The 12,469-nt window shown below is 34.5% G+C and overlaps 2 protein-coding genes and 1 pseudogene across 2 annotated transcripts; 1 reads left to right on the plus strand and 2 right to left on the minus strand.

Moving 5' to 3' along the window:
- The first annotated feature begins 240 nt into the window (after nt 1–240).
- LOC8286581 (bystin) lies at nt 241–7,648 on the plus strand. Its single transcript, XM_002515803.4, has 12 exons — nt 241–625; nt 701–913; nt 1,092–1,218; nt 1,346–1,397; nt 1,567–1,894; nt 2,240–2,319; nt 3,433–3,480; nt 4,450–4,596; nt 6,099–6,171; nt 6,304–6,376; nt 6,945–7,037; nt 7,201–7,648. The coding sequence occupies exons 1-11, from the start codon at nt 500–502 to the stop codon at nt 7,022–7,024; spliced, it is 1,347 nt and encodes a 448-aa protein (XP_002515849.1). The 5' UTR covers nt 241–499; the 3' UTR covers nt 7,025–7,037; nt 7,201–7,648.
- Nucleotides 7,649–8,157: 509 nt separating this feature from the next.
- On the minus strand, nt 8,158–10,201 carry LOC8286582. The gene is made up of 4 exons (XM_048377837.1): nt 10,002–10,201; nt 9,305–9,494; nt 8,893–9,045; nt 8,158–8,769 (listed from the first exon to the last, which is right to left on the minus strand). The coding sequence occupies exons 1-4, from the start codon at nt 10,152–10,154 to the stop codon at nt 8,411–8,413; spliced, it is 855 nt and encodes a 284-aa protein (XP_048233794.1). The 5' UTR covers nt 10,155–10,201; the 3' UTR covers nt 8,158–8,410.
- Nucleotides 10,202–10,345: 144 nt separating this feature from the next.
- On the minus strand, nt 10,346–11,994 carry LOC8286583 (annotated as a pseudogene).
- Between the last annotated feature and the right edge of the window lie 475 nt (nt 11,995–12,469).

Genomic DNA, 12,469 nt, shown 5'->3' on the forward strand with positions numbered 1-12,469 from the left:
ATTATTGTAAACTGGTACCTATTTAATTATTCGGATGTCATATAAATGGATTTTAATGAATAGATTATCCGCTATCTATTTAAATAACTATAAATTTTATTTAATAATTATTTAATTTAAATGTGTTTTAATCGGATTTGGTTAGTACGAGATATTTCTATTAGGATTTGAGAAAGATTCGAATAACAAGAACATCTTTTTAAAGGGATTTATAATGAGTTCCTATATTTATTATTTAAACGAGTTCAAGTTCGGATATTATTAAATGAATAGGTACCCAGCTTGTTGCCATCCCTAGGTTTCTCTACAGTCTACATCAACTAAAACCCTAATTTTATTCTATTATTTCCCTGGTTGGTTTTCGTGTTATACTGTGGATAACTGGTTTCTGCACAAATCGCCATTGGCAATTGATATATTTCTTAATTGTCTAAGTAGAGTGTATTTGTGTTCCTCGTAATCAATTGAGTGGGCATAAAGTATTTTAGGCCTGCGAAAAATGGAAAAGAAGAAGAGAAGTAGGCACCAAAATCCCCAGCCTTTCATGCGAGAGGTCGATGATTCCTCTGGCTCCAACTCAAAGAAACGATCCAAAGCACCCAAACAGCACCAGAAGCAAGAAAAGGTGAACTCTTCAACTACTAAGTTTGATTCTGTTGTGTAATAGGGTTCTTATAATAGTTCGATGAATAATTTGTAGATGATATCTTCTGGAATGAGCTCCAAAATCCTGAAAGAGGCTATGATTCAGCAAAAGGAGATTCAAGAGGAGGAGGAGACAAATCCTATTAATGATGCTTTTGTTGCAGCTGAGGAAGAAGCTGCTAGGCATCAACGAGAAGAGGTGGAGGAGGAGGACGTTGATGATTTTGGTGGATTCGATGAGACTCAAACCCAATTTGGTGATTATGATGTGAGTTTTTTATCTTTTTTTATCTTCTCTTTTTCTCTCTTTTATTTAGCTAATATTATGCCATTGACAGTGCACATGTAACATTTATTATTTTGCTACAGTGGATATTTGTGAAACCCCTTATTGTTGTTATTGCTATTGTTTTTTCTGTTTGGTTTATTGGTCTTGGGTGTTGAAGGAGGAGATTAACGAGGATGAAGAGAAATTACTAGAGGCCTTCTTATCAAAGGATGCTGGTCAACAACAAACACTTGCAGACCTCATCATTGAAAAAATAAAAAAGCAGGATGCAAATGTTTCTTCTGGTGAATATTTCTCCCAAATTCATTTTACGAGTATCTATGTTTTCAGCTGAAGATTTAGTCCAGTTTAAGTTCTTATTTTGACTTCTACCATCAGTTGCTGATGGCAAGTTGATTTATTTGATTGCAGAAACACATCCTTTGCCTAAGTTGGATGAGTCTCTCATAGATTTATATAGAGGGTAAGTTAGCTGCATTCCTTTTTATTTCTATGCAGCTTGATTAGTATTGCTCTTTTGAGTCTTAAAAATGTAAAGGATATCACGTCACCTTGCTGAAATCCTGATGTGACTTATGAAGAATTTTTTGATGTGGCAGTCCATTCTTAGTTGTTGTAAACTTTATATGCAGGCTTGGAGAGTTTCTGAGTAAGTACACAGCTGGAAAAATGCCCAAGGCATTTAAACATATTCCTGCCATGCAACTTTGGGAGGATGTCTTGTACTTGACCAAACCTGAGAATTGGTCACCAAATGCAATGTATCAAGCAACAAGAATCTTTGCTTCTAATTTTGGGGCAAAGAAGGCTGAGCGTTTCTATAGGCTTGTTTTGCTTCCTCGAATCAGAGATGATATTAAGCAGCATAAGAGGCTGCATTTTGCTTTATATCAGGCTTTGAAAAAGTCTCTTTACAAACCAGCAGCCTTCAACAAGGGCATATTGTTTCCATTGTGTAAGGTATGGACTATCATGGAATTCATCTGTATGCTTTTTTATCTGTAGTTTATTTCCTGGATATTCTGCTAACCTAATGCTTTATTCTGTGACTTGCTTAATTTTTTTAATTACCTTTACATGAAATGCAACTATCTCTATGCTTATGTTTCTTTGCTGGGAAGTCCTTTTAAGTAATATATTGGCAATTCTTCTCATTTTTCTCTTTCAATTTCGCAATATGTTACATAATTTATTTTGGCAAGTGAAGCAAGACTGTACCTTATTTATGGTCCTACATATTTTCTTATATTTAATGATTTACATATATGTATTTGAAGTGAATCATGTTCCCTTTTTGACATGCAGTCAGGAACATGCAACCTTAGGGAGGCTGTTATTGTTGGAAGTATTGTTCAAAAGGTTTCTATTCCCATGCTTCATTCAAGGTACGTTTAAATTTTGGATGGTGTATCTTTAGGAATAAATATCAACTCCTGGCCTTAATGATTTGCATATGTGATTGTAATAGCTTCTTGTAACAACTTGAAGAAGCCATTCTAACTAGATCCACAGCTGGATAATTCTACTACTGACTCAAGAAGACAAACTTCCTAACTTTGCTGTATTGTTTGTGAAATATTTGGATCTCCTTTTCTTGTTTGTTTACTGGCGGTTGTTAATAACAGTCTTACAACTAGTCAGGTTTGGTTGAATCAACAGTTTTTAATTATTGATACTTGAACCCATAAGAATTCAGTAGCCAAAGCATACCATATAAAGAAAAAAATGAGTTCTATGCGTTTGGTTGGTGTGAAATAACAATGGTTCCTGGGCTTTTGGTTATTCTGTAATCCCCTCTCTTAGCATGAAACTTGATCCTTTATTACTGTAGCAGAAGTATGCCATAAATCAGGTGTTCACTCTCCATCACATGTCCTAGCTTAACAGCAAAAAATATGGAATTAGTGCACTTTTAAGAGCTGATTTGAGAATCCAGGGTTGTGGGTTCTTGATGATATTACTTATAAAGGGAAAAAAGGGAAAAGGGAAAAGGAGAAAAGCAACAGGCACTCTTCTGTAAGGAGCTAGGACTTGCAGTCTACTATATCTTTTTTCTCCGTCGTACATGATTTAGGGCTACTACAACCTGTACGAGACCTAAAGGCATTAAATATTCTCTCAATACTTCACCCACATTGTCTTAGGTCTGTCCCTCACTTTTTTATAATCTGACAACTTCAACACTCTCAAGTCTCAACCTTCTGTACATGTGACTATTTCAAGCTTCCAAATGATTTTTCCATGAAACTTTTCAATTTTTTTTTTAATTACATTGGTTCCTTTTGTTTGCACTTTTTGATTATCAAGTTTTTTAGCATTTTACTGTGGTTATCTAGTGTCTGCTTCAAAACATTGGTTCATTTTGTTTGCACTTTTCGATTATCAGGTTTTTTAGCATTTTACTGTGGTTATCTAGTGTCTGCTTCAATGGCATTTCATGCATTAAACTTTAATGCACAAGGAAGATTTCTAACTTAAATGCTCGACTCTAATTGCAGTGTTGCATTATTGAAGCTTGCAGAGATGGAGTACTGTGGCACAACAAGGTAACACTTAATATATATCACTTAAAAGGAAAAAAGTTGTAAGTTGTAGCCCGATCTAATGGTTTATCTGTACTATGTTTCCACACCGTTTTGCTTGTATGCCATCTCTGTTGCGTCCATTTGTGTGTGCGGGTGTCTATTAGTATGGGAGATGCTGACTTTGTGGAGTTACTGTGCCAATTCTAGCATTATAAATGTTAGCCATTGGAAACATAGTTTATTAGTATTGTTCAATTGTAAACTCGCTTTACTTAGTTTTTCTTCTAAATAGTGTTTTAGCAATGAAGCCTACCTAAAAAGATATTAGAAATTAGTATTTGTGTTGCTGACTTATCTGCTCCTATGGCAAGAAACTAAAGCTAGTGCCATGGTATTCGATAGTGTTTATACTTGCTTGGAATCAATTTCTTGAAAGCTGCAATGAGTAAGAAACTATATAAAATTCTGGTGCTGAAACAGGGCTTTTTTCTTTGAAACAAGTGCACCATAGACTAACATAAGATTTTTGTTGGTTATGGTATATGATTTATTCAACTAAAAATGACTAAAATCAGAAGATTTCTAAGAAGTTGATTTTGAATAAGATTATAACTTGCATGTTTTGTGATTGTCAGTGATTGCTAATAGAACAGGAAATATTATATGTACTAGGTAATAAGCTGAAATTGATACCATGTGCTGATAAAGTTGTCTCTAACTATTCAGTCCTGTTCCACGCATGGTATCAGACATCATGTTCTCCATGGGATTTTAGGTCTTAACCAGTACACTTAAGAGAGCTGAAAGAATAAGTTCTAAGATTGACAATATTTTTTTTTTCAATAAAGAACAAAAAAGTTTAGGAAATTTGATACTGCTCTGAAACGATTATTTATGGCTTTAACACCTCCATGCTTTTATTTCAGTTGGTCTTTTTTCTTCTTAATGTTTGTTTCTTTTTGACATTGTTGCTTTGGTAAACTACTGCAGTTATTTTATCAAGCTTCTTGTGGAAAAGAAATATGCCTTGCCATATCGTGTAGTTGATGCAGTTGTTTCTCATTATATGAAATTTCTTGATGATACAAGAATAATGCCTGTAATATGGCACCAGTCGCTTCTTGCCTTTGTGCAAAGGTTGGTGAATTTTCTGAGGTTCTTTTCTTGCTTTCGGTTATAGCAATCAAATGTGGGTACAAACATTGAAGCTTTCAATATAGTGGGTTTCTTTTCTTGCTTTTTGCCTCTTATCAATCATGTATGGGTTTAATTATTGAAACTTTCACATGGTCATGAGTATACGTATATGTGCACTTGGTCACACAACAAAAGTATATTCTAACTGGAGGGAAAGGAAACTAATCTAGTATGGCTCATCTGGTTTCCCTTGTTGATTTTTGTATCTTCTTCAACGAGGCTAGAGTTAAAATTGGGATTTTACCTTGTAAAATCATAGAGAATTTTACCCCTCATTTAAACCTGTTCCAGGTTTGTGTATATTTTGAATTGTTTATATGTTCTAACTCATAACATTGTATGAGTTGACTCTCGATTTTAACCACCGTGCTGACTACTGAGCTGTTCAGTGCCAACTACTTTAGCCTAAATCACCCTTTTCTGTGTAGCTCTGTTCAAGTAGATAAAGCCATAGACTGCAATCACATCATCATATAGTTTTTGTAGATTCAGGCATTTATGAAGGTTTTTTCGTTATATAATTTTTTTTTTCAATACATTACAAAGGCCAGAATAAATTTCAATAAAATACTCAAATTTTTCAGCCAAATGATGAACTGATAATATTTTTAGTTGAGTTATTTTTTTGTGAAAAAGAAAACTTAAAGTAGGTTGGTATCCCCCCTTCAGTGCTTGATGTTTGGAACCAAACAATACAGACTTTCTTCTGCTTATATAAATTTTAGAGAACCAAGTTAATTTTCTTAAATTTTTTAAGAAATCAAAAAAGTTAGGGCATGTTTACTTGTAAAATATTTTTTTTCTATTTTCAATTTCTAATTTTTAAGAAAAATGAAAACCTTGCACTTCCAAAGAAAATTTGTAAAATTTGTAAAACATGTTTACTTGCTATTAGATAGAAAAAATTTTATTTTGTATTTGGGTAATATTTTAAGTTCAAAGAATGAATTTGGAATAAATGAAGTGAAAACTCTTGTATTTTCATTTGAAAACAAGTGACTTCTTATATAAAGAAAAATTAAAAAAACATGTCAAAGCTTGTTTTCCAAAGTTTAGTTATAATTTAGAAAAGATGAAAAACTGTTTTCTATTTTCATTTTAGAAAAATAGCACAACCATACACAAAATTCTATTTTCTGTTTTAATTTGAAATTTTTTCTAGAAATCTGACCTAGTTTTCTGTAAGTAAACACACCTTTAAATTTTTTAAAACATCTTTGATAACATGAATCTTTTAAAATAACAATGTAATTTGTAAAAGGTGCTTCAGGGAAATATTGACCAGATTTACAGAAAGGAAAAAAAAAAAAAAGGGAGAAAATATTATCATGTCAAGCCCTGCATGATAGTGGAAAATTAGAAAATACAGTAGTATTTATATGAACCTCTTTTTTTCCCTGAACTTCCCCCTGGCTGAATAGTTGTTGATCATATCATTGCAGGTACAAGAATGAGCTGCAGAAAGAAGATAAAGATAATCTTAGAACACTAGTTGGAAAACAAAAGCATAAATTAGTAAGATCACCAACCCCAATTGATTCTATTCTGTTTGTTTTTTCTTCATTTCTTTCTGGGATGCAGAATGAAAGCAAGTTACTGGATGTTATCTGCTGCACCATTTAATATTTTGGCCTCTTCTGGTTATAGGTAACGCCTGAAATTGTACGAGAGCTAGATAATAGTCGCAATCGTGGTGAGAAGGACGACCCTATGTCAATAAATATCCTTTGCAGAAGTTCTAATTCAGTTTGCATATAAATATATATGGCTGCTGTGGATATTACATTTCTTATTGTCCGAGTTGTCTAAGAAGTTGAGTAGACTTTATTTTGATTTTCCTTTATTCACTAATAATGACGAAAGAGAGAATTGTGACTATTATTCTTTTTTCTCCAGAGATAATATGGGGCATTCTTTGTTGCCTGCCTGTTTTTCTTATGCAGTACAAGGCAAGCCCATGTTTGGTATATTAATGATTTTTGCATCTTCGATTTCAAAATGTCATACAAATTAATCCTTCAGTTTTCTTGGCATTAATAGTTTGCAGACATTTGAATTGAATAGTTGTTATTTGGTGTTCTTTCATGGATTGGATTAAGCTGGCCATGTATGTCCTGTGATACAGCATTTCAGAATTCATTAATTTTCAATCAGGAACATTACTGTTGTGCTCTAGTCAGTTCATCAGTTGTCCTGCAGGCAGTGATTTTGAGTCCATTATTTTAATTAGGCTCTTTTTCTCTCTACTTTTTATTGGATATGTTCACAATTCCTTGACTTCCCATTACCATCTCCTGTGTCTGTGATAAATAAAGTAATTGAGGAAGACAGGTTTGACATTCCAGATGTACCTATGGAGGAGGATTGAATGCTTATCCTTGGTATGTTAACTAGTCATGCTCCTCGTCAATTTGATGTTAACTGATAATACATTAGTGTGCTGGTCTTTGTTGGTTGTGAGCAACCTTCCAAATTGTCTATACTTTGATATACTCCTAGCTTATCTGTGCTCTTAAACTAACTGAAGTCTGGATTCTGATGCAGTTTGCATAGGAGCTTCGGACATATGCGGGTTTGCGTGATTTTTTGGTGGCAAAATTGTGAGAGCAAGCAAATTTTATTTCTGAATAGGTTTTGGAGTCCGTATAATTCAATTCCGGATATGCTAATAGTAAATGGGGGTTTTTTAAAGGAAATTTCCCTGTTGTATGTTTTTGGGTGGCAAAATTGTGAGAGCAAGAGAATGTAATTTTATGAATAGGTTTTGAAGTCAGTAGGATTCAATTTTGGATATGCTAACAATAGTTAATTGGGCTTTCTTTTGAAGGAATTGTTTCCTAAGTGTTCATTTTCTCTACAATCTTATTATCTATTTTTCTTTTCTTTGGGGTCCATCAATGTGTATATTGACCCGGGTTTGGTGCTGCTATGATCATGGATTTAATGCACATTTTACTGGTTGCAATAATCTTATCAAATTCCTTTCCTGTTACCTTGCCTTTTTTTTTATGACTCCTGTTGGAACCAATACCCTTTATAAGTGTGGGTTTTTCTATCCCTTTGGACTCTATTTTCTTTTCAATTCTGTATATTAGGTTGCTGTATCTCAATCCTTTGCCGTAAATGGCAATGGCAGCATGAATTGCCTTTTAATCAGCATCATGAAAAGAATAAACCTCACTGATTCTTCCTTTTTTATTTTAAATTCTTTTCCAACTATAAATCTCTTTACTACCTTGGTTTTACAAGCAAGGTCTTTATTATATCTGTTCTTCACCAAAAAAAAAAGATAATATTTAAGTCAGAGAAACTGATGATTTTACAAGAAAATAATAATAATAATAATAATAATAATCTAATATTTAAGATATGGATACTGAAAATGTTTATAAACTAGAAAGGATAACGGTAGAGTTATAGATCATGCTTGTATTAGCTGTTAGATGAGTTCCAATACTGAAATTCTCATCTTCTGATACTCTTTTGTAGAATATTAGGTGTAGCCTATTCTGAAAGTACAAATTATAATTTAGCAGTGGAAACAAGGTCTGCATAATCATGAATTCATGAGATAGCAATAACACATTTTGGTACTTCTGAGCCCTAATTTTGTAATTAAATTGTAGAACCATCATTTGAAAGTCACTTTAGTTATTTTCAGCAACTATGGAAGAAGTGCTGAATCAGAATAAACCAGAACTAGATGGTTGAATTGATTGTTTAGGGAGAAAGTCATACAAGCAGCTGCACAAAATTAGTGACCTTGCTCATTTGGAAACTCCAAATTCACAGCTACCCATATGTTATCTGTAATTGGCAGCACTGTAATGCCCTTCGGGAAATCAATGTTGGGATAACTTGGATACATCCTGACCCTTTCACAAAGCAAGTAACTCTCTGGAGCTTCAGGCTTTCCCATGTTTGTATTTGAACTTAAGAGATGGGAATCGCTTTCCATTGTCGCGATATCAGAAGACATTGAGCCTTCTTTGAATAGGGTAGGAGCAGTTTCACATATTCTCTGCATATAGGATACTGATGAATGTGACAGCATGGAATCTTCAGGGCCAATCTTGAGACTGGCTGCTATTGTTTCTTCCAGATTTACTACTTCTTGAAGTACAAATAAATCATGGTTCCAAAAATATAAACATCAGCCAATTTGACCTTGCAAGCGTTTAATGAATTTCATTAGAAATTGTAAAAAACAGATAAGCTACTTGCATAAGAAGTTACCATTACTTTCTGCAGAATATTCTTCATGTATAATGATAGAAGACAACAAGGATTCATCACCGTGTTTGACATTTTGTTGCATATCAGACTTGAGAGATTCGTTGGTTAACATCGTAGCAGAAAAATACTGTGTGCTTCTTTTACTCATTGCAACTTCAAAAGGAACAAAAACTTGTCAGTAAAGCCACTTTGCACAAGTGGTGTCTCAACATTTTGGAGATAAGCTGCATATCTGGTGGATATAAGAAATGAAAATGGAGGAAGAGAGTAAAAAGGAGAAAAAGAATAAAAGAAGAAAGAGATGAACATCTGATTGTCTTTCTCCTTTGTGGAATTAGAAGGAGAGAGGTTTTATGGTGAAGCTGGAAAAACCAAGAAAGCCGCAGAGGTAAAAGCTGCAAAGGTTGCTTACACATTTCTGAAGGAAGGTAAGTCGTTCTAATCCAAAAAAGAAACACTCTGGTTCTATGATATTCCTGGGACTGTAGCCTTGAAGCAAAGAGCATCAGATGGTCCCTCAGTTGTGCTCGAGTAAAATGGCAATTCAAAATCTTTCCAGTGAGCAAAGTCCTCCAGCTGGCTTTTGTACTGACATTGCACATCTGAAAACATGGGTCAAATGTCAGACACATTTGCTACAGGACAGATTAAATTTAGCAAAAATTATAGATAGCAATAAGAAAAGAATCTGGCAGGAAGAACATAATAATATTTTCATATGCTCTTCACAACGTAAAATCATCAAAGTTTATTTACATTCTTTGACAGGAAATCCATGGGATTGAGTGTCAGGCCCATCATAAGTTCCTTGAATATCTAATTCACTTGAAATTGAGGAATCTGAACAGCAATAAGAACTGGTAAAATAACAAGGAGATCTTACCTCTTAACATAAAATGAATGAAAATCAGAATCTATAACAACTTCTACGATAGAACGATTTGAGACAATTTTTAAATCCTCCACGACAACTTGTCGTTTGGATTTGAAACTACAATTTTCAAGTTATGTGCCCTTATATGTGGAATTTTAAATGAGAAGCATTCATGTACAAAGCCTAACATGCAATAAGTTCAGACAGGAATAACCATAAAGAAATAAAGAATTACTTGGAGGTGAAGAAGTGAAGTGGAGGATAGCAGTTTGGCTGCTTCATTTTGAGATAGCTTAGAGGAACTAGAAGGAAAATGAGAATCAAAGGAGAGGCCATTGACAATAACATTTGACTTGAAGGAAGGAGTATGGTCAGGGCCATCTTTCATGGCAGAATACTTAGGTAATCCCCATTGCTTCTTCTGGCAAAGCTCTTGCAGCTTTGTCTAGCACATTTCTTTCTCTGAAACAAAATCAGAAACAGAGGGATTGCAGAGAGAGAAAAAAATTTTTGAAATTCCTTTTCGTGTTACGGTTTCAAGTGCCACGAAAAATTTGCATGTAAATGCTTCTTGCATGATTGTACTAATAGCTTGATTATATTAATTGCATGACAAACAAAGCAAACACAAGTATTTTGATTTTTGATACACAAAAAGGCACCTTTACACTTCCTCTACTTTAATATCAATTATTTGCTGTGTGGATTTCCCTTTGTGCTTGTTGCATGATATCTTCAATTAGCATTGTAGTATAGCCGGTAAGAAGATCCTCCTTCTTCTACAGCTCTTTTTGCCATATTTCCAATCTCTTTTGCTCTCTCTCTTCTTGCTTGACCCTCTTCTCCTTCATCCATTAACATATCAACAGCTTTCTTCACATCTTCTTTCTTCACTAAGATCCCAATCTTCTCTTCTTCACCCCATTCCATAGGCCTCTCCACACCAACACTCACACCAGCTTTTAGTACCTGCACTACCATTTTTCATTACAGAACTGGTCTCCAAATAGAGGCCAGGTGATCAATGGTATTCCAGCTGCTAAGCCTTCTAGTGTCGAATTCCACCCACAATGTGTTAAAAACCCTCCAACTGCTGAATGTGATAAAATTACTACTTGTGGAGCAAAACCATGAATCAAGAATCCTACTCCTCTTCCCTTTATTCTTTCCTCAAAACCAGTCTCTAGAATCCACTTCTCAATTTCTTTTGATTTCTCATTTCTCCTTATAACCCAAAGAAATGGCTTCTCTGATTCTTCCAAGCCCAATCCGAGCTCTACCAATTGCGAAGGTGGAACATTACAGAGTGATCCTAGGCACACATACACTACAGATCCAGGTTCTTGCGAGTCAAGCCACTTGAGACATTCATGTTCAGCAATGGAAGCATCATTACCTCTCTGAGCTTTGTCCAAGATGTCTTTATTACAAAGAGAAACCGGACCCACACACGACACTTTACCTCCTCTAACCTTCTTGTATTCTTCGACATATTCTGGCTCCAGTTCTTCGAAACTATTTATTACCACGCCAAAGGAGGCCAAGTCAGCTGCTCCTATTTGATCAAAAAATTCTCAGTTGTGGCTTCAGGTTCAGAGGTAACTGAGCTTTCGTAAATTAATTTGATCAGGGAATCCAGGCAAGACAAAGGACTCTGTATCAGAGGTATTAAGGCTTTTAATAACATCATGATGGATACTGATAATACGAAGGCACAGAAGAAACAAGCAACATGTGACGTGTATGGCAAACACAAGTCTGAAATTATGCAGCTTGGTCGCGGCATTAGCTCCTGAAATAGAATCTCTACCTGCTCTTGTAGCATATTTGCTGCAGTGAAGAAATTCATGAACTTGGGGATATCAGACGAAGGCAACAAGTCGATATTCTCGCACCCTTTTGGCAATCCTGATTCTTCACATGGAAACTGAAGCTGAATTATTCGGATTGAAAGGTCAGATTCTTGGGCGCGCGCAAGGGTTTTTTTGAATCGAGCTGCATTAACAGGTGTAGTCACAATGGTGATAATCACACCGCGTTTTGCCAACAGTTTTGCAATGTCTATCATGGGAATCATATGGCCTTGGGCCATGAAAGGAAATAGCACAAAGTGAAGCTGATTCATTGGGGAAGCCAGTGCCACAGCATGAGAGGTTCAGAAACCTGTGTTGAAGATAATTATGATATACATGTTTGTATCTTGTGATGTAAGAGTGTATGTAAGCAAGTTGGAGCATTCAGCTTGGCCATCATGTGGTTCATGATTGTAGAAATATACTGTACTGGATAATGACTTATTGTTTGTATATACAGTGGCGGACGTAGAAAATGAAGCTAAGACATAAAATATTAGAAAGAAAAATAACACACAATGCCTAAATTAATAGATGATTGATAGTATTTATTGATTTTAAATAATAAAATATATGTCAACCATCCAATACCAAAGTGTAAAAGACTCTTATATATGTATCACTCACTTATTTGTTGTGGTATATACACCAATTCTAGATAAGAATTTCGCTAAACCTAAGATGTAAATTGCTAGAGGGGAGAATAGATTAAAATTTTGAATAGCAATAATATAAAATGCTTATATTTATATATTAAAAAATTACTAATTTATTGCCCCCACCGGTTGTACTATAAAAATTTGATAGTTTAAGGATAAAATTTTTTATTGATACATATTGTAAACTGTCG

Source organism: Ricinus communis, chromosome 8 (genome assembly GCF_019578655.1).
Source record: "Ricinus communis isolate WT05 ecotype wild-type chromosome 8, ASM1957865v1, whole genome shotgun sequence".
NCBI classification, from domain to species: domain Eukaryota; kingdom Viridiplantae; phylum Streptophyta; class Magnoliopsida; order Malpighiales; family Euphorbiaceae; genus Ricinus; species Ricinus communis.